General features: G+C 39.1%; 1 protein-coding gene across 6 annotated transcripts in view; it reads left to right on the top strand.

The window, feature by feature from the left end:
- Nucleotides 1-8,706: 8,706 nt before the first annotated feature.
- Nucleotides 8,707-19,729, top strand: part of SNX16 (sorting nexin 16) — a 46,791-nt gene continuing 35,768 nt past the window's right edge. The window contains exons 1-4 of one of the 6 annotated variants that reach the window (XM_064267878.1): nt 8,707-9,666; nt 10,541-10,789; nt 10,877-11,016; nt 17,858-17,944. In XM_064267878.1, coding sequence (XP_064123948.1) covers nt 10,642-10,789; nt 10,877-11,016; nt 17,858-17,944 — 375 coding nt within the window. In that variant the 5' untranslated portion in view covers nt 8,707-9,666; nt 10,541-10,641. Of the gene's footprint in view, nt 9,667-10,540; nt 11,017-17,857; nt 17,945-19,729 lie in introns of all 6 variants that reach the window. The other 5 variants (XM_064267876.1, XM_064267875.1, XM_023545829.2 and 2 more) reach the window with 5 other exon arrangements.

Below are 19,729 nucleotides of genomic sequence, written 5' to 3'. Positions count from 1 at the left end.
ATGTTTCCATTTATATGTCTAGCTATATACATAACCCTATGTTGTAACAACATTAGTATCGTTGCAATGATTAAATTAGTTGATATATGTAGATGCTCAATAAATATTTGTTGAATTAAATGTGCATACAACATTGAAGTGCTCAATAAAGGTTTGTTGTTGTTGCATTGAGTTGGCTCCAACTCATGACTACCCCACACACAACAAGATGAAACATTGCCCGGTCCCATACCATCTTCATGATCATTGGTATTCTCAAGTCCATTGTTGCAGTCAATATGTATTTTGAGTGCCTCCCAATAACAGCTAGATATTACTACTTTCGTTTAAGTATATTTTTGTTGTTATTTTTATTAAGGTAGCAACAACAAAAAAAACAACTTAAGCTTAGTTATCAATACGAAATTTATTATTGCACATAATTTCAAGTTCCAAAGTAGAGTGGACTCTAAAAAAAAAATCAGAGCCTCAGTGATATCATCGAGATGCTTTACTCCTCTTTACTCTGCCATCCTCATTACCGGCTTCATCCCAAAGATGGCTGCCAGTGGCAATTAAGACTCAGTGCTTCCTTATTCATACCCAACTGAAGAGAAGAAGAGAATATTTGCCCCCAAGCACGAGGTAAATGTTCTTCCTTTTTCTTGGCCTTTCTCTAGATCCTTCTGTTCACATGCGTATGTAACAAGCAGGCAAAGTAACTCTGTCCAGTTTAAGCAGAAAGATATTAAAAAGACGTCAACTAGCTCACAGAGTCTCTTGGCAGCTTGACAACAATGCAGCCTGGAACAAAGCCTAAAATCAAACCACAAAATAGTCTTGTAAGGATGCTGCTGCTAGTGTGCATTGGATACTATACCTTGGACCGCAAAACATGGCAGGCATGAGAAAAGGGTCTGTCTGATTAGCAAAGTTCAGAATATCCATACCCTAGCTGCAAGGGAAGCTGAGGAAGCAAGGATATGACAATTTAGAGTTTTAGAGTGGGAATTTGTGTTCTGACCTCTCACCAAGATTCATAGGGCAGGAATTCCCAGACACGGAGAGAAGTTCAGATAGTTGGCAGCCAACAAACGTCCACTACAGAGCTGTTACAGAAGCATCTGCCAAAACAGCCACCCAAGTTGTGTGCTGCTCCCTGGGGAAATGAGAGCTATGTGAACGAAAGTGAAAGGGCTGGCTCGCCAAACTCTGAAACACTTCAGGATTTGCGCAAAAGCGAGAGAAAGCTCTCCATTTCAATTGGCAGCTGACTGCTGCGCTGTGGGTCTCTGGTTCAGCAAAGGCAGGATAGCATCGCTGGAAGATTTCCAGCTTGCGTCATTGGTATCAGAGTTTGACTCAAGTGACACTGCACATCTAATCTCTGTTAGGGCAAAGGCTGGTGTAGAGCTGTCAAGCAAGCAGTGACTCAGCCAGCGGCAAAAGCAGTGACAGTTGCTCACCCAGCAACAGCGATGGGGAGCAAAAACCAGAACGGATTCCCTGAAGCACTAAAGATACTCCTTGCCCCCCACCCCCCGCCCCCGAGTACACTCAGGAAAGGGAAAATTTACAAGAGACTAGAATTTTTTAAAAAGGAAGTGGGGGCTTGAAACCAGCAAAATTTGGGTGTTAATGTTAAAATTCAGTGTCTCAGGGACATATGGATCACATATGTGATTAAATAAACATCTGTCATCGTGTTTCCTGGAATCAGAGCTATTAAAAAAAAAAAGGAGAAGGAAAAAGAAGCACTTTTGCTAACCAGTTTCCTTTTTCCACCCCATGGAACATGTGAGGCTGCTTTCCTGGAATGCTCTGCCACCAGGTTTTTACCAGGCTGTTTTCTTTCAAACATTCAAATCTCAGCAGTCAAGAAACACTTGAAGAGAGGCTTCATTTGATGTCCCAGTGAATAATTGCTGCGCTTCCTCCAACCTGGCCACTCATATCATAGTACCCTGTTTTCACTGTCTTCAAAAACATAAATCTATCTAAGTTTTTAAAACTTGTTTCTCTGTCCCATACATTCACCAGAATGTGAACTCATGAGAACAATGACATTGCCTATCTCATTACTGGTAAATTCTTGTAGGCTGAGGACATTAACAGGCACATATTATAGGCACTCAATTAATTCTTGTTGAATGAGTACTAAGATGTGGCTCCCTGCAGAGTTGAGGCTGTTTGACAAAACCATGTAAAACTTCAAATTTTATGTCTCTAAGTCTGTAATTCAATTCAAATAACTTTCTCTCTCATTATTAAACAATTTCTATATAAAATCTTCTGGACCTTTCCTGCCTAGGATACTTCCCCCAACTACACCCATCATTTCCCTTCCAGCTACACACATACTTCACCTGGTTAACTCTTTCCCAATCTTTCCAGTTTATCCAGTTCCTCTTACTTCTATCTTTCTTCAACAAGGAAAACTGAAGTACGATACCAGAGAGCAAATCAGAATAACAGTACAAATGCTGGGGACAAAACAGGACACAGAATAACATCAGTTCATCAAGACAAATATTTTGTAGGAGCCAAAGGTATGACATATTAATTATGCTAGAGCTAGGTAATGGTCAAAGAAAAAAAAAAAGAAACTAAATAATTTGGGCTAGATACCACGATGTTAAATGGGGTGAGGAACCCAGGAGTTCCTAGGACTAAGTCCAGAGACTTAAGTGTTTCTACAGCGGTCTTGCTCAGTGTGCCTCTGTAAAGGTCTAGACTCCACCCCTCACAGTAAAGGAAAATATATGGTGGAGTGGGGATGGGCTATGGAGGTGGCAGAACTAGGACTGAGCCCCAACTCTGCCAAGCAAGATAATGTCTCAAAGAATAACTTAACCAGTTAAAAAAGACAAGCTAATCCTCTCAATCTGTAAAATATCCATTATAATAATAGCATTTGTCTCATGGGATTATTGTGAGGATTAAATAATGTACAAAAATTTCCTGCTCTAAGTAATTTTTCTTTATTCATTCATCAAATATCTATACACATTATTATCAATATTGTCTGTATCTTTAAAGAAAGCCCGGGGTGATGCAAATGGCTACGCACTCAACTACTAGCTGAAAGGTTGGCAGTTAGAACCCAACCAGAGACACCTGGGAAGACAGGCCTGGTGATATGCTTTTGAAAGGTTACAGCCTCGAAAGCCCTATGAAGCACAGTTTTTCTCTGCACACATGGAGTCACCATGAGTCAAAGTCTACTCCCCAAGGGCAATTAACAACAACACATCTTTTTTAAACTAGCTGAGCTGCCTTTTTCATTTAGGAGATAATAACAATATAAGAAAAAAAAAAAACAATGTTGTCCATTCGATTCCAACTCAAAGCAACCCTATAGGACAGAGTAGAACCGCCCCATAGATTTTCCAAGGAGCGCCTGGTGGATTCAAAACGCAGACCTTTTGGTTAGCAGCCGTAGCACTTACCCACTATGCCACCGGGGTTTCCAAAGAGACTGGCAGGCCTACTCAAATATTTGCATTTATTCTCCAAACTAGGAGTTGAAAATGCACATATCTGTAGGGGTCTGGTAGGAAATATAAACAATTTAAGAGGTTCAGATGCAAAAAAAATAGTGGTTATGGGGACTATGAAGTACTATCTTATTCAGGCACCAGTCAAGGTACTGTAAGCACACAAATACGTAATCTTGGCTCTTAGCCAGTACACATAAATAAGGTAAGTAAGTACCAACAATATAATGTGGTGGCTGCCTCCAATATGTACCACATACAAGGGAATCTTAGACAAAGGGTCAATTTAATTCCACCTGAGGGAGCCAGGAAGGCGTTACTGATGAGGTATCTGAGATGAAGCCCTTGTAGCACTATGGTTAAGAGCTTGGTTCCTAACCAAACGGTCAGCAGTTTGAATCACCAGTCACTCCTCGGAAACCCTATGGGGCAGTTCTACTTTGTCCTATAGGGTTGCTATATGTTGGAATCGACTCCACGGCAACAGGTTTGAGTTTTTGTTTTTGTTTTTTTTTTTTTTTGAGGGGCAAGTAGGGGCTCATCTCTCTATTTCCAACTACTCCCTACTATACTCCCTTCTGTCCTTTCAGATTGCTTTTCTCACTGCCCCACAACACCTCATACTCTGTTATGTATTCCCTCAAGTCCAGCTTTGCTTGGTGTACCCTGCCTTCATCTTCTACTTATCTAATTCCCACCAATCCTCAAATGCCCAGTATAAGATTTTCTTTGTGCATAAAATCCAAGACTTTCCAGGTATGAAATATTACCCGGAATGTACCAGACCAAGATATTACTGAAAGACTGAAAGATATATTGGACATAATAGAGTGTAAAATGCTCAGAAATAGCTTCCTAGAAGAAGAGTCTTACTGTACGTGGAGAGCAGTTTACTAGTTTGGAAGTCAGGGATTAATTTGCTCTGTAACCTCGTGCGTTATCGTTTAGCCTGTTTTCTTCAGTATCCTTTTCTATGAAATGAAAGCATATCTTCGTGACCATCCTCATGATTATGACTATGATTTTAGGAAGAAATGTGATCTCTTTGTTACATGTCCAGGAGGATTTCCACACATGCTATTAAATGAACTCTTTCAAAATTGCCCTTATTTAATATGGCAAGTGGAAAATCACTACTCAATTGTGGCAGTATTGAAGAGTGTCTTCTCTGTGCTATTAGTAGTATCATATAATTTCTACCCTCGATTTAGGGAAGTGCATACATCACAAGTCTAGTGCCATAGTCTGCTATCAGGTTACCCTGCTACTACTTTGCTCACCTCCATTTACTGTAAGAAAAGGTCACTGTGGTTCTTTCTTTGGACTCATAATTTCACGGCAGTGAGGAAAGAGAGGGCAGATGTAATACCCAACCTGAATATTAAAGAAAACACTGTTTATGGAGAATAATATACATGAACTGGGAAACTCATGAATTTAAACCAAAAGAATCACCGAAAAAGTTCTTTATATGTCATTTTGTTGTTGTTAACATGCCATCGAGTCAGTTCCGACTCATAGCAACCCTATGCACAACAGAACGAAACACTGCCCAGTCCTGCACCATCCTTACAATCATTCTTATGCTTGAGCCCACTGTTGCAGCCACTGTGTCAATCCACCTCGTTGACAGTCTTCCTCTTTTGCACTGACGCTGTACTCTGCCAAGCATGATGTCCTTCTCCAGGGACTGATCCCTCCTGAAAACATGTCCAAAGAATGTAAGATGCAGTCTCACCATCCTTGCTTCTAAGGAGTATTCTGGCTCTACTTCTTCCAAGACAGATTTGTTGGTTCTTTTGGCAGGCCATGGTATATTCAATATTCTTCACCAACACCACAATTCAAAGGTGTCCATTCTTCTTCTTCCTTCTTTACTCACTGTCCAGCTTTCACATGCATATGATGCAACCGAAAATACCACGGCTTGGGTCAGGCACACCTTAGTCTTCAAGGTGACATCTTTGCTTTTAAAATAAATTATTTTAGCTACTACAAATTATTGAAAAAAAGCTGTTTCTTGATGTTGTAAACAGAAAGCATATTATGAAATACTATATTTTAAGAGCATAGATTATAAACTGCTGACAGCTATTCAAAAAACTGGAAAAACACTTTATCAGCTTCTACTCATTTTCAGTTTGCCTCATTCCAACTTGCTGTATTCATTGTTCTTTTGTTATAAGCAAAAGAACCAACTCCAGCTAGGTTTAAGTAAGAAGCTGATTAATTGGAAGGACACTAGGTTATCACATGGAGACCCAGGGAAAGAATGGAGAAGAGGATCAATCAGATCACTCCAAAAACCTCAGCAATGGGACTTTGTGGAAATTCTCACCACAGAACTTTTTGTGTGTGTGTGTGCTTTAAGTGAAAGTTTACAAATCAAGTCAGTCTCTCGTACCAAAATTTATATACACCTTGCCATATACTCCTAGTTGCTCTCCCCCTGAGACAACGCACTCCCTCTCTCCACCCTCTATTTTCGTGTCCATTCGACCAGCTTCTGACCCCCTCTGCCCTCTCATCTCCCCTCCAGACAGGAGATGCCCACATAGTCTCATGTGTCTACTTGATCCAGGAAGCTCACTCTTCACAAGTATCATTTTCTAACCCATAGTCCAGTCCAATCCCTGTCTGAAGAGTTGGTTTTGGGAATGGTTCCTGTCTTGGGCTAACAGAAGGTCTGGGGACCATAACCTTCAGGTCCTTCTAGTCTCAATCAGACCATTAAGTCTGGCCTTTTTACAAGAATTTGAGGTCTGCATCTCATTGCTCTCTTGCTCCCTCAGGGGTTCTCTGTTGTGCTCCCTGTCAGGGCAGTCATCACTTGTAGCTAGGCACCATCTAGATCTTCTGGTCCCAGGCTGATGTAGTCTATGGTTTATGCGGCCCTTTCTGTCTCTCGGGCCCATAATTACCTTGTATCTTTGGTGTTCTTTATTCTCTTTTGCTCCAGGTGGGTTGAGACCAATTGATGCATCTTAGATGGCCACTTGATGCATCTTAGATGGCCACTTGCTAGTGTTTAAGACCCCAGACACCACTCCCCAAAGCAGGATGCAGAATGTTTTCTTAATAGATTTTATTATGCCAATTGACTTAGATGTCCCTTGAAACCATGGACCCCAAACCCCTGCCCCTGCTACATTGGCCTTCGAAGTATTCAGTTTATTCAGGAAACTTCTTTGCTTTTTCACCACAGAACTTCTATTAGTCTGACTTTAGCTCCTGTGACTTCTAGCCTGTGTCTCTTTTCCATATTCAAATTTTTGGGAGACAGCATTTGTTGAACACAACTTGGGTCAAATTATCTTTCTGTGGCACAATCAACTATGACAAGAAACAGAATCACTTATTATAAACATGGCCACCAGAGGCCAGCCTTATATGAGGAATCAATTCCAGAGAAGGGGGAAATAGTGGGACTAAGGAGCCCTGGTGGCGTAGTGGTTAAGAGCTCAGCTGCTTGGCAGTTTGAATCCAACAGCTGCTCCTTGGAAACACTATGAGGTAGTTCTACTCTGTCCTATAGCATCACCATGAGTTGGAATCAACTCGATGGCAATGGGTTTCTTTGTTTTTTTTTTAAGGAAGTCACCTCATGAGATGCCTGCTTGCTGCACATGCTTTACTCGCTGTGGTTGTTATCCCCGATTTAGCAGTATTTATATATCATTGAATAAGATTGTTCATTTGATTGGCTCAAAATGCCCTCCTGAGAGATATATATTTTATACAATGTTAAAATAATGAAAGAGGCAGAAAAAGTGGTCTTCTATGACTTTATAAGTTAGAAGGCATCACTTCAGTTTGACTGTGGGCAGAGTACAGAGGTATCAGGAGCTGAACTAAAACAAAGCATTAACAGGGACCGAATGTCATACATGACTTGACTTGTGATAATGTAACTTTTACTCTTCCCAACCACAGAATATACTTTCTTGATTTCCCAAGACTTTCAATTCATTTCCTGAAACAAAGATCTAGACATTTATCAATATCAGATATCGTGGAAGACAAAGTATGTAGTATGTATATTGTTGTGTTCCCTTCAAAAATCTGTGAAGGAAGTTCTTCTTGGGCAATTTCAATGACATTTTCCATGTATTTATCCTCCTCCTAACTGTGTTATCTGTACACTCTTACTTCTTGAAGGTTTCGTTTTCCTTGCCTTCTTAAATGTTAGACTATCTATCAGGTTTTCCTCATTACAGATCTCTTTGCTACCATCTGCAGCCCTATCGCTGAAGTGAGAGAAATATTCCAAGACTCCATTCTTTTTCTGCCTTCCTCTAAATATCCTTACTCACTTACAGAACTAATGGATTTAACTGCCCCCTCAAGGCCAATGGTTGCCAATTCTATCCTGATAATTACCTGTGTTTTACTCCACCGTTTTTATACAATTCTGTTATGTCTCATTCTCACCGGTAAGAGCAGTATCTCTCAAATCAAAATCATTATGCTATAAATCAGATTACATTCCTATGTTCGTTGTGAAATTACTATTTTTTCCCAGTCTTTTGGGACTACTCCAAAGCCTTAGAAATCATGGAATGATCTTTAAATCAAATCGCACAGTTCTAAGACGAACAGACCTGTAAACTGATCCGAAACTTTGTATTTGACTATCAAAAAACGGCTTTCCTGATAAACTTCCTGGTCTTCAGATGTGCCTGTCTAACAAGACTAATGTTATCATTTGGGGCAAAAATGTTCCCCAGGGAGTAAAAACCACTAAAGAATTTCAGGGACTGTCTGCCAGCGAGGACTTCTGAATTATGTAGGACAGATAGGCTGTAATGCAGTGTTCTATTTTCCCACTCTTCCAATCGATTGCCATCCCCTAAAGCGCTTCTAATTCTGGAAAACAGCCTATAACCTATTTAAAACCACCTCAAACCGGTGATGACTACAAGTCCCATGATGCAACGCAAGAGTCCTGCCATAGGTTAGCAGTAGACCTTCCGATCACTTGTCGAAGAAACTAGGTATTGTAGGCTCTATTTCTTAAAAATTCGCCTCGAAAAATAAAGCTAGGGCAGAAGGGGTGGAATTCTTACCACAGGACTAGGTTCAACCGTTTGCCAGAGAGCCCTGGCTCAACAACTCCAGTCTGCGCCTCAGGGGCGGGCGCCCGTGGCGTGACGCCACTTCCGGGAGAGGCGGCTCAAGCCCGGCCCCTCCCTCACCTCGCGGGTATCCTGGGCCGGGTGGCCGGGGCTGGGGAGGCAGAGGCGGGCGGAGGCGGAGAGCAGCTGCTTTCTGGGCGCGGGGTCACGTGAAGCCTCTCGCTGCCGTGGGAGGAGGTGAAAAACTGCGGTTAGGGAGGATCTGGTTTAACCGTCATCGGGAAGCGCGCTGGAACAGGATTGCAGAGTGAGGTGAGGTAGGGTCAGGTTGGGGGGCGCTGTCCTGGGCGCTCGCGTGGGAGACACCTGCAGCCGGTAGCTGGTTGGGGGCTCTGCAGTAGGGTGTCGAGGCGCCGCAGGAGCCTCCCGGCCACCTGCAGGTCACAGCTGACTCCTCCGTGCGTCTCGGAGACGCTGGCCGCGTATACTTGCAGGCGCAGGAGAGAGGGTTTCGGAGCGACGGGTCTCACCTCCCCTCGCGCCGAAGACTCTTGGCCTGCGCAGACCCCGGCCGGACGCGCTGGAGATCGAACTGCGCCGGGATTTCTCCACTTTCCTCTCGTCACCCACTTTTCTCGCCCACCGGGTCGCTTAGGGCCGGGCCACCTCACCTGCCCGAGGTTTTCCAGAATGAGACTGAGATGATCATCCTCGGAGCGTCTCCAAGCCAGGGCAAAAGTCAAGACGCTCCTAATGCGAACATTACGTTCTCTTAACGCTTGGGTAGACTCCTCTGGACGTCAGTAGTTGTATCGATGTGCGTCCCACCCCTAGTCGGCGGCCTCAGGTAGGTCTAGTGCCAAAGGGCAGAGTGATCTCACAGGCCTTGAGAAGCATGAGATTTCAGACTTTTATTTACTTCTTTTTTTGGAGGCTCTCAGGCGGAACCGAGGATCGATGAATCAGCAACTCAAGTTTCTTGAATCTTTGATGATGGGGAAGGTTGCCCGGAGCCACGTGCTTGGTTAAAAATCTGTTTCAGCATCTTTCCAAGTTGAGGCGGCCCATTAGTTTCCTACCTTTCCCACCGAGTGGAGTTGCATAAATAGAGTTGGGTAGGTAGACCGGTTGTTATGTGAAGTCCTGTCACTTCTTTGGTCTCTAGTTATTACAGTTTTTACAACTTCACGGTATACCTTTTCTTTTGTATTATGGAATTATTCCGATATAAGATTTACTAATCCTTTTGACGAGAGGTTTTGAGTATGAGTTATAATTATGGCTAAGTACCCTCAGTGTATGGCAAAGCAGAATTAGTGATGATGTGGAAACTCTGAAGAACATTTAAACTTTTAATTACTTAATCTTGTTGGATATATAGTTTAATGTTCATTAGGTTTTATTTGAATAATTTCATAAAGTTTTTTTTTAATACATTTGATCCTGGGTTTTATAAAATGTTAATTTAAGAACAATTGATATTTACCACGTAGCATCTAAGCTTCTGGTTCAGTTATTACTCTGTGTGATTGAGTTTAATTAATCAAAATCAAAGGTAGTAGGAATAGTTTTCCTCTTTGTCTTTTTTTCTTCCCTCTCTCTACTATACATAGTACTATTAGCATCATAAGCAGGGAATAAAGCTTCAGGAAGGTATTTATCACTCTTCCCTCTTCCATCTCTTTTATATAGATGAAATCAGGCAAAAATGAACATTAGAGAAATCCTTCACAAGGAAATAAAGTAGAGAAAAAGGATAACGTAACATGAGGGTCCAAAAAAGGGTGTGGAGTAGTTCTTGTCTCTTTACCTTGGAAATAGGAGTCCTTAGAAATTATATTTGGGATTAAAGGAAGGGGTTTGGCATGTCACCACTGCAAAAAGAATGAGTGTCACAAAACTAAAAATAGTTATGAATATTTTTATTTTCTTTTTGGATCCTGCTCCAGGTTAAAGATTAATTTTCCAATATGTCTGTCTCATTTGTAGATATTGAATTCCTAAGGAGAAAATAATGGATTGCACATTAGTTATTCTCTAAGTGTTTGGACCAACAGTGTGTAGTCCTCTGTTGCAAAGGCCGAAAGAAGATGGCAACTCCTTATGTCCCAGTTCCTATGCCAATAGGAAACTCTGCTTCCAGTTTTACACCCAACAGAAACCAAAGAAGTTCTTCTTTTGGGAGTATCTCAACAAGCTCAAACTCTTCCAAAGGCCAGTTAGAAGACTCAAATATGGGTAATTATAAACAGACAAGTATGCCTGATCAAATGGAAAGTACTTCGTCTATCTGTAGCAGTCCCCTCATTAGGACTAAATTTACAGGTACAGATTCTTCCATCGAGTATTCTGCTAGACCAAGAGAAAGCGAAGAACAAAATCCTGAAACAGCCAGTTGGGAAGATAGACCATCTACACCTACTATACTGGGTTATGAAGTGATGGAAGAAAGAGCTAAATTTACTGTAAGTATTGGCTTCTGCAGTACATCAATAGAAAGTGAAATACCAGCTAACCTGTTGAACCTAGGGCTGTCATTACAAAGTACCACAAACTGGGTGACTTAAAACATCAGAAATCTATCCTCTCACACATCTGGAGGCCAGAAGTCTGAAATCTAGGTGTCAGGAAGATTGATTCCTTCTGAGGAAGAATCTGTTTCACGCCTTCCTCCTAGTTTCTAGTGGCAACCAGCAAGCCAGAGCTTTCCTTGGCTTGTGGCATCATAACTCCAGTCTCTGCCTCTGTCTTCACATGGCCATCTTCCCTCTGTGTCTATCTTTGTCTCTTTTTTTTATAAGGAAACCAGTCATATAGGATGAGGGCCTACCCTAGTTCAGTATGACCTCATGTTAACTTAGCTAATTACATCTGCAAAAACCATATTTGCAAATAATGTCACATTCACAGGTATAAGGGATTTAGGACTTCAGCATATCTTTTCAGGGGACACAAATCAATCCATAACACTTACATTTTAAATCTGTGTTAAATTATTAATATTAGCCTGGACTTGTAATTTTTCGAACTTCAGATTCAAATAGTTTTCATGGATGAACCTTGAAAACATTACAATGAATGAGTTAAGTTGGACACAAAAGGACAAATACTATATGACCTCAGCTATATAAAATGAACAGACACATGAAGACAAAAGTGTATTAGTGTTACCAAGGTAGATGGGAGAGGAGGAATGTAGAGGTACTAAAGGGATATTGAGTTTCTGTTAAGGGTTATGAAAAAATTTAGAAATAGGTAGTGGTGATAGTTCACAACATGGGAATGTAATTAATGTTCCTGAATTATACACATAACAGTGATTGAAATGGCAAGTGTTTTGTTGTATATATTTCACCGCAATAAAAAATAATATGGGAAAATTTTTCCTGATTTCTTAAAAGTGATTTAGTGGAGTAAAGAATTTTGTACTTGACTAGCTTAATGCTGTTAGTAAACTTGTTTTACCTTTGTAAGTTTTCACAAACTGAACACACCTTATGAGCTAGCACATAGATCAAGAAACAGAACACTGCTGGCATCCTAAAAGCCTCCTTGCTCTGCCAGTCATTACCGACTCACCATTCCCTGAGGGTAAACACTTTACTGATCGTGATAAAAATCTTGCGTATTTTTATACCTTATGTAAGTGGAATTTTGAGTATATATACTCCTTTGGGTCTGGTCTCTTCTGATCAGCATTATATTTGTAAGATTCACCCTTGATGTTACATGTAATCATAGGTAGCTCATTTTCATTGCTGATAGTATTTCTTTTTGTGGATAAAAAACACATTTATTTATCCATTCTAGTTTTACCATTGAAAGGCATTTGAGTAATTTCCAGGTTGTCATTTGGTTAACACATACACACATTTCTGTTTGATTTCTACCTAAGAATAAAATTGTTATTGATACACCCAGCTTTAAAAGATACTGTCGAACAGTGTTCTAGAGTAGTTGCACAAATTTATAGTCTTATAAGCAGTGTGTAACTTTGGAAACCCGGGTGGTGTCGCGGTTAAGAACTGTGGCTGCTAACCAAAAGGTCGGCAGTTTAAATCCACCGGCCGCTCCCTGGAAACCTTATGGGGCAGTTCTGCTCTGTCCTATAGAGTTGCTATGAGTTGGAATGAACTCGACGGCAGCGGCTTTGGGTTTTGATTTTTTAGCAGTGTATGTAGGAGACCCAGACTTGATTCCCAGCCAGTGATCCTCATGTGCAGCCACTGCCTGTCTGTCCTGCCTGTCAGTGGAGGCTTGTGTGTTGCTGTGATGCTGAACAGGTTTCAGTGGAGCTTCCAAACTAAAAGAGACTAGGAAGAAAGGCCTGGTGATCTCCGTCCAAAAATTAGCCAGTGAAAACCTTATGGCTCACAAGGATGTGATTTACAGCCGATCATGGGAATGGTGCAGGACGAGGCAGCAACGTTTCATTCCATTTTGCATGGGGTTGCAATGAGTTGGTAGCCAACTCAGCAGCAGCTAACAACAACAAGCAGGGTCTTCAACTTTCAGTATTTTCCATCTTCTTCTTTTTAACTATTTAGGTGGATTTAGAGTAATATCACATTATGCTTTGATTTGCAGATCCCTAATGCCTAATTAAATAGAAGACCTTTGAATATGTATATAAATGTGTATGTATGGGTATGTTTGTGTGTGTTGCCATATGGATATTCTCTTGTGAAGTGTCTATCCAAGACTTTTGCTCGTTTTTCCATTTTCATTTGTATTTTTCTATGCATGCTGGGTATGTCTGTTTTCAGATACATTTTTGTGTGTGAATAGCTTCTCTTACTGTGTGTTTTGCTTTCTTACTTAAGCGTACACTTGATAGAGAAAAGTTCTTAACTTTAATATAGTCTGGTTTACTAGTTTTTCCTTTATAGTTAGCACTTTTTGAAATGTCTACCTACTCCAAAGTCACAAAGATGTCCTCTGTTTTCTTCTAAAAGCTTTATTGTTTGACAGTTCACATTTAGATGTGTAAACAATCTGGAATTGATTTTTGTCCATGGTGTGAGGTGAGGGTCAAGATACATTTTTTTTAATCCACATAACATAGGTTGATCAGGCTTTTCTTGAAAAAACTACTTGCTCCACTGTATTTGCACTGTTGCCTTTTTAATAGATCAGGTGACCATAAATGTACGTGCCTGTTTCTGCGCTCTGTTCTGTTCCAGTTTCCCATCTGTCTGCCAGTTCCACACTGTCTTACAGTGTCTTTATGATAGGCCTTGCTATCTGGTAGTGTAAGTACTCTAGCTTTGGTTGTTCTTCCTTAGGATTGCCTTGGCTATTATTGGCCCTTTGCATTGAGATTATATTGAATCTATAAATTAATACGGAGAGAACCGACACTTTTATAATAGAATCTTCCAGTCAGTGAACCTAATCTATTTATTATGGATCTTCTTTAATTTCTTTTAATAATGTTTTATAGTTTTCAGTGCAGAGGTCTTAAATTTTTCGATGGTATTTATTTCTAGATATGGATGTTCTTGTAAGTGGTTTTTTTTTTTTTTGCTTTCTATGTATTGATTGCTAATTGATGTATGTCAATCTGGTTATCTAGCAACCTTGATGTTCACTTCAACATTTCATACTGTAAATTTATGACAGGATGGGAGGAGGTCCAAGAAAAAAATACTGAGATAATTTACAAAGAGACTTGATCTTTAGAGTTAAGTTAATCATAAGAACACTGATGGGGTGGGAAATCTGTGCGGAACTGATTTTTTTTTTTCTTTAAGAGTCATTTGGAAATAAACTGGAGGCTCATTTCTTTACATTGTTCTACCTTCCTTAGGAAGAAGTGATCATTAATTGAGGCAATATATATGAAAATGAAAGCTTAATAGACATTTAATAGAGTTGTATACCAAAAAAAAAAAAAAAGCCAAACCCATTGCCGTCGGTTCCAACTCATAGTGACACTAGAAGGAAGTACAATGAAAAATGAAGTTAGTCATACTCATTCATTTATTCATTAACTCAACAGACATTTTCTGAGTACCTGTTATATACCAGGCATTGTTTTGGGTAATGGTACAGCAATCCAAAAAGAAAAGAAAGAAATGAGAAATAGATAACTAAGTAAATCCCTCTGGTGTGTCACATGGTACGATAAGTGCTATAGAGAAAAATAAAACGAGGAGGATAGGAAGTTTCCCCCAAGCTGGAATTGTGACTTTTATGGTGTTGTTAGTCAAGGCATCGCAGAAAAGATTTTAACTCTTAAGAGGGATGAGCCATGAGAATATTTCAGGAAAGAGTATTTCAGATGGGACAACTGCAGAGGCCTTTGTGCCTGAAAGCAGGGTAAGCAAGGGAGAGAGATACAGAAGATAACAGGTAAAGGTAAGAGAGAGTGGCACACAGATCATGTAGGGCCTTGCAGGCTACTGTGAGAACCTTGAATTTTACTCTGCATAAAATGGGATTCTTAAAAGATTTTGAAAAGGGGAATCACTTGATGTAATTTAATGCCTTAAAAGGCTCATTCGAGCTGCTAAATTGAGATTGTATGGGGAAAGAGTGGAAACAGGAGGCAGTTAGGTTTTGCAGTAATCCAGGAGGGACATGATGGTGGTTAGGACTGCGGTGGTGGAGGAGATCCTGAGAAATGATCAGATTCTGCATGTATTTTGAAGGTAGAGCCAACAATATTTTCTGATGATTTGGAGGTGGAGTGTGATCAAAAGAGAAATCAAATCGACCCCAAAGTTTCTGACCGGAGAATAAGGTTGCTGTTTAATCAGATGGCAGATTCTAAGGAAGAGATCAGGCTTCATTTTTGGACATGCGTGCTTAGAGATGTCTATTAGACATCGAAATGGAGATACTAGATATGTGTATGTATATGTGCGTGTGAGTATGGACACTTGTATTTGTAGTGTGTGTATGTGCATGCACGTGTGTGTATGTGTATAAAAGTCTGGGAGGCGTCTCAGCTGGGAACACAAGCTTAGGAGTTGTATGTTTGTAAAATAATTTTTCCTAGATATGTTCCTTTGAATTGAGCTCTTAACTGAAGAAAATACTAGGGCTATCGAGATCTGATAATATATACAGTGTCAAGTCTTTCAAAAGGATTTTTAAACAGCAAGTGACTAGGAGTAGGTGGTGAGTAGAGTTGGGAAAGAGGCATGAGATAGGCTTCTGCACTTGGTAATGTTTTGTTTCTTGCTCCGGGTGCTAGTTGCATGGGTGTATTCATTTTGTGAAAATTCATCAAGTTGTGTACTTATGTTTTGTGTACTTTTCTTATGTATTTTATAATTCATTGTATGTTGCTTAAAAATCCTTAAAAAAAAAAAGACTGCATAAAAAGATAGTGTGTTATTTGAACATAGAGAAGAGAATGATCACCACTATCCATAAAGTTTGAAAGAATCAAAAACCAAACCCATTGCCATCGACTCAATTCCAACTCATAGTGACCCCACAGGACAGAGTAGAACTGTTCCAGAGGGTTTCCAAGGAGAAGTTGGTGGATTCGAACTGCCGACCTTTTGGTTAGTAGCCAAGTTCTTAACCACTGCACCACCAGGGCTCCTTCATTGAAAAAACACTACTTAAACAAGTAGAAAGGTAGGAAGAGAGCTTTCTAGAAAAGATAAACCACAAAGGTCTGCACTTTGTCTTTCCAAGAGAAGGAGGAGTATTTAGGAGCCAGTGTGGCGAATAGCCAAAACAGGAAAATAAAATACATATGAGTTATTTGCAGATAAACCTAATTATCATATGGAATTGACTTTTATGGTGTAATTCATACTCACAAGTTTTGAAGTCGATTTATCACCCTTTCTTTTAGCAATTTCTAAAAAATTTCCTTTGTATTCCCATTGTGACTGTCTTAGATCAGGACTTTCTCTAGACTTTAAAGGGTATCTGAATAATCTTATTCCCTACCTTTATGTGTTACAAAGATAAATTACTTACTTTTTACCTCAAAGCTAGAGGATTTATTATTATCCCTTGCTGATTCTCCCCCTTAAAAGCTAAAAGAGAAGCCTATAAGGCAGAAAAGTCAAGTCTATAAGGGAGAAAAATCTAGAGATAAATAGAGTTATCTCTAGAGCAGTACTGTCCAACAGAAATATAATGTGAGCCACGAATGTGAGGCACATTGGTTATTTTAACTTTTCTAGTAGCCACGATTAAAAAAAAAAAAATCTTTTTATATTTCATTTCACATAATATATCCAAAATATGATTTCAACATGTAATCAATATAGAACAGGTCTAATGACATAATACATTTTTTCTTACTAAGGCTTTGAAATCCAATGTGTATTTTATGCTCATTGCACATCTCAACTTGGACTAGCCACATTTCCAGTGCTCAGGAGCCACATGTTGCTAGATAGAGCATAGCTCTAGAGCTACAACTAAAAATGATTGCATAGCCAACTTCAAGAAGAGAAGTTGCTCTTTGTAAGAGTTTCACTCATTCAACAGATATTTACTGAGTCCCTTATATGTGCCATGTATACCAAAATGCTGTGCCAAAGCCTGCTATGAAACGTTTCTCTGATATTCTATCATTAAATAGCACTTCCTTAAAATATACTGCTAAAGTTTTTACATGTTATATGCTCTTGAAGATATACTGGCTTGCTTCAGCCACATTTTTCTATTCAATAGCCTGGATAAAAAAAAAATAAGAATATAAAATTTTATCTACTATGAGAACTTTTTTAGTTTGAATTTCAGCCTTGAAGATTAAAACAACATTGAACTTCTTTGAAAACTGTGCTTCATAGTTATTGGGTTTTAAAAAATTAAATTATGTAGGGCAAGAGTGGTTATTTTTCACAGCTTGTTAAAGCATGAGTGAGTTCTTTTGTCAATTTCAGAACATGTTAATATGAAACATATTTTGGAAGCTAATCACTGTTATTAATGTGCACAGAAAAAGCATGTTGTCTCAAATTTGTCATATTTGTGTATCTTTAAAAAAAATCTTGCTTTTGATGAGAGCATTTTGATTACTTATACATTTTTATGATCTAAATGGTTTTTATATCTTTTGCTTCATAGTTTTCATAATTTTCCTGTATGATCATGTCCTTAAGACTAAACATTCACAGATATTAATATAGAATGGTAGAGCTTGATTAGTTAATACATTCCTAATAGTGACAGCTTAAGTCTTTCAGCTTTAACACTTACATATATAAGCTTAAGAAATGCTATTAAATTGTTATAATCGGAGTTGTCAAATAAAAGATTTAAAAATATTTGGTTCGAGTTATTAAATATCTTTACTTTTCTGTAATTTTTTTTTTTTTCTCTGCATAGGTGTATAAAGTACTAGTAAAGAAATCCCCAGAAGAAAGCTGGGTAGTTTTTAGAAGATACACTGACTTCTCTAGACTTAATGACAAAGTAAGTTCTTTAATGAATTCAAAACTAACTTTTCAGTTATGAATTATTATCTGTTCCTTACACTTCTGTTATAGTTGTGTTTTTTCTTGCCATTAATTATTTGAATCAGAGTGTTTTTATTTCACATTAGTAACCTGAACTCCCATCTATAAAAAAAAAAAAGCATAGCTTTATTTTTTATGAAAAAAAACAAATTTTTTAATGTAGAAATGTAAAACCTTAAAATTGCTAAAAGAAAGTATAAGTGATCGTACAATTTTGTGGATTTGGAGGGACGACATGTATGGTAAGACCCCCAAATCCATATGATTGTAAGAAAATGAACAAAAAATATTTTTGATATATTGTATTAACTTTCCTATTGCTGCATAACAAAGGACCACAAACATAGCAACTTAAAACAACATCAGTTTATTTTCTCATGGTTTCCATGGGCTCACCTGACTCACTACTTAGGGTCTCACAAGGTCAGAATCAAGCTGTTGACCAAACTTGGTACTTACCTGAAGCCTCTGGGGAAGAATCATTTTCCAAGCTCATTCAGGTTCTTGGCAGAATTTAGTTCCTTGAAGTTAAAGAATTGAGGTTCCTGTTCCCTTACTGGTTGTCAGCCAGAAGTTGCTTTTAACTCCTAGAGGCTACTCTCTAGTCTTTGCATGTGGCTCATCCATCTTCAAAGCCAGCAACAGCATATGAAATCCTTCTTGTGCTTTGAATCTCTCCTGACTTTTCCTTCTGCCACCAGCCAGAGAAAACTCTCTGGTATTAAAGGGCTAACGTGATAAGATTAGGCCCACCAAGATAACCTCTCCATCTTAAGGTGAACTGATTAGTAACCTTAATTCCATCTGAGAAATCTTTTTTGATTTGTGGCACAACGGTAAGCACTCGACTGCTAACCGAAAGGTTGGCAGTTCAATCCCACAGCCACTCTGCGAGAGAAAGATGTGGCAGTCTCCATCTGTAAAGATTACAGCCCTTGCAAACCCTACTGGCCAGTTCTACCCTGTCCTATGGGGTTACTATGAATCGGAATTGACTTGACGATGAGTAACATGACAAACTCATAGAAGTAACACTGGTGGCAAAGGTCATGGAACCATCTAGAATTCTGCCTAGTGCACATATGAAGCAAAGAAAGAGGTTAATAATAAACCTTTATATGTAAAGAATGCTTAAAAATAAATAATAAAAAGTTAACACAAAAGTAGAAAATACAACAAATGACATGAACATGGTATTCACAGAAGAAATATAAATGACCAGTAAAGTTTTAAAGCATTTAATATCACAAGAACTCCAAGAAAAGAAAATTAAGGAACTTTTTCACCTTTCAAGTTGACCAGCATTTAAATGGTATTATTCAGTGTTGGAAGAATGAAACTTCCTAGAGGACATCCTAAAGTTTCATATGATTTTGTCATAATGAACACATTTCTGGGGTTTATCCTGTATAAAAAATCATGGCTATGGGCAAGATTTAGCTCTAAGGGTACTCACCACGCTGTTTTATTTATTGTTGTCATATTTGTGTTTTACTTTGTTTTTAATAGTTAAAAATTAGAACCAACCTAAATTTTCGATAGGGAGTTGATCAAGTAAATTGCTGTCCCGAGAGCTAGAAGAAAATTGTGGGGATGAGGGGCTGTAGTTGGCAGGTTATGGATATTTTAGAAACCAAGAGAAAAACCATTTTTCCAAAAGAAGAGGGTGGTTCGTAGTGCTTCTGAGAGACCAAGTAAGATGCCTTAGAACATCCAGAACTTAGTCCCCAATTTTGACAGA

Source organism: Loxodonta africana, chromosome 14, assembly GCF_030014295.1.
Source record: "Loxodonta africana isolate mLoxAfr1 chromosome 14, mLoxAfr1.hap2, whole genome shotgun sequence".
In the NCBI taxonomy this organism is placed as follows: Eukaryota; Metazoa; Chordata; class Mammalia; order Proboscidea; family Elephantidae; genus Loxodonta; species Loxodonta africana.
This window is presented reverse-complemented; position numbering and strand designations above follow the sequence as displayed.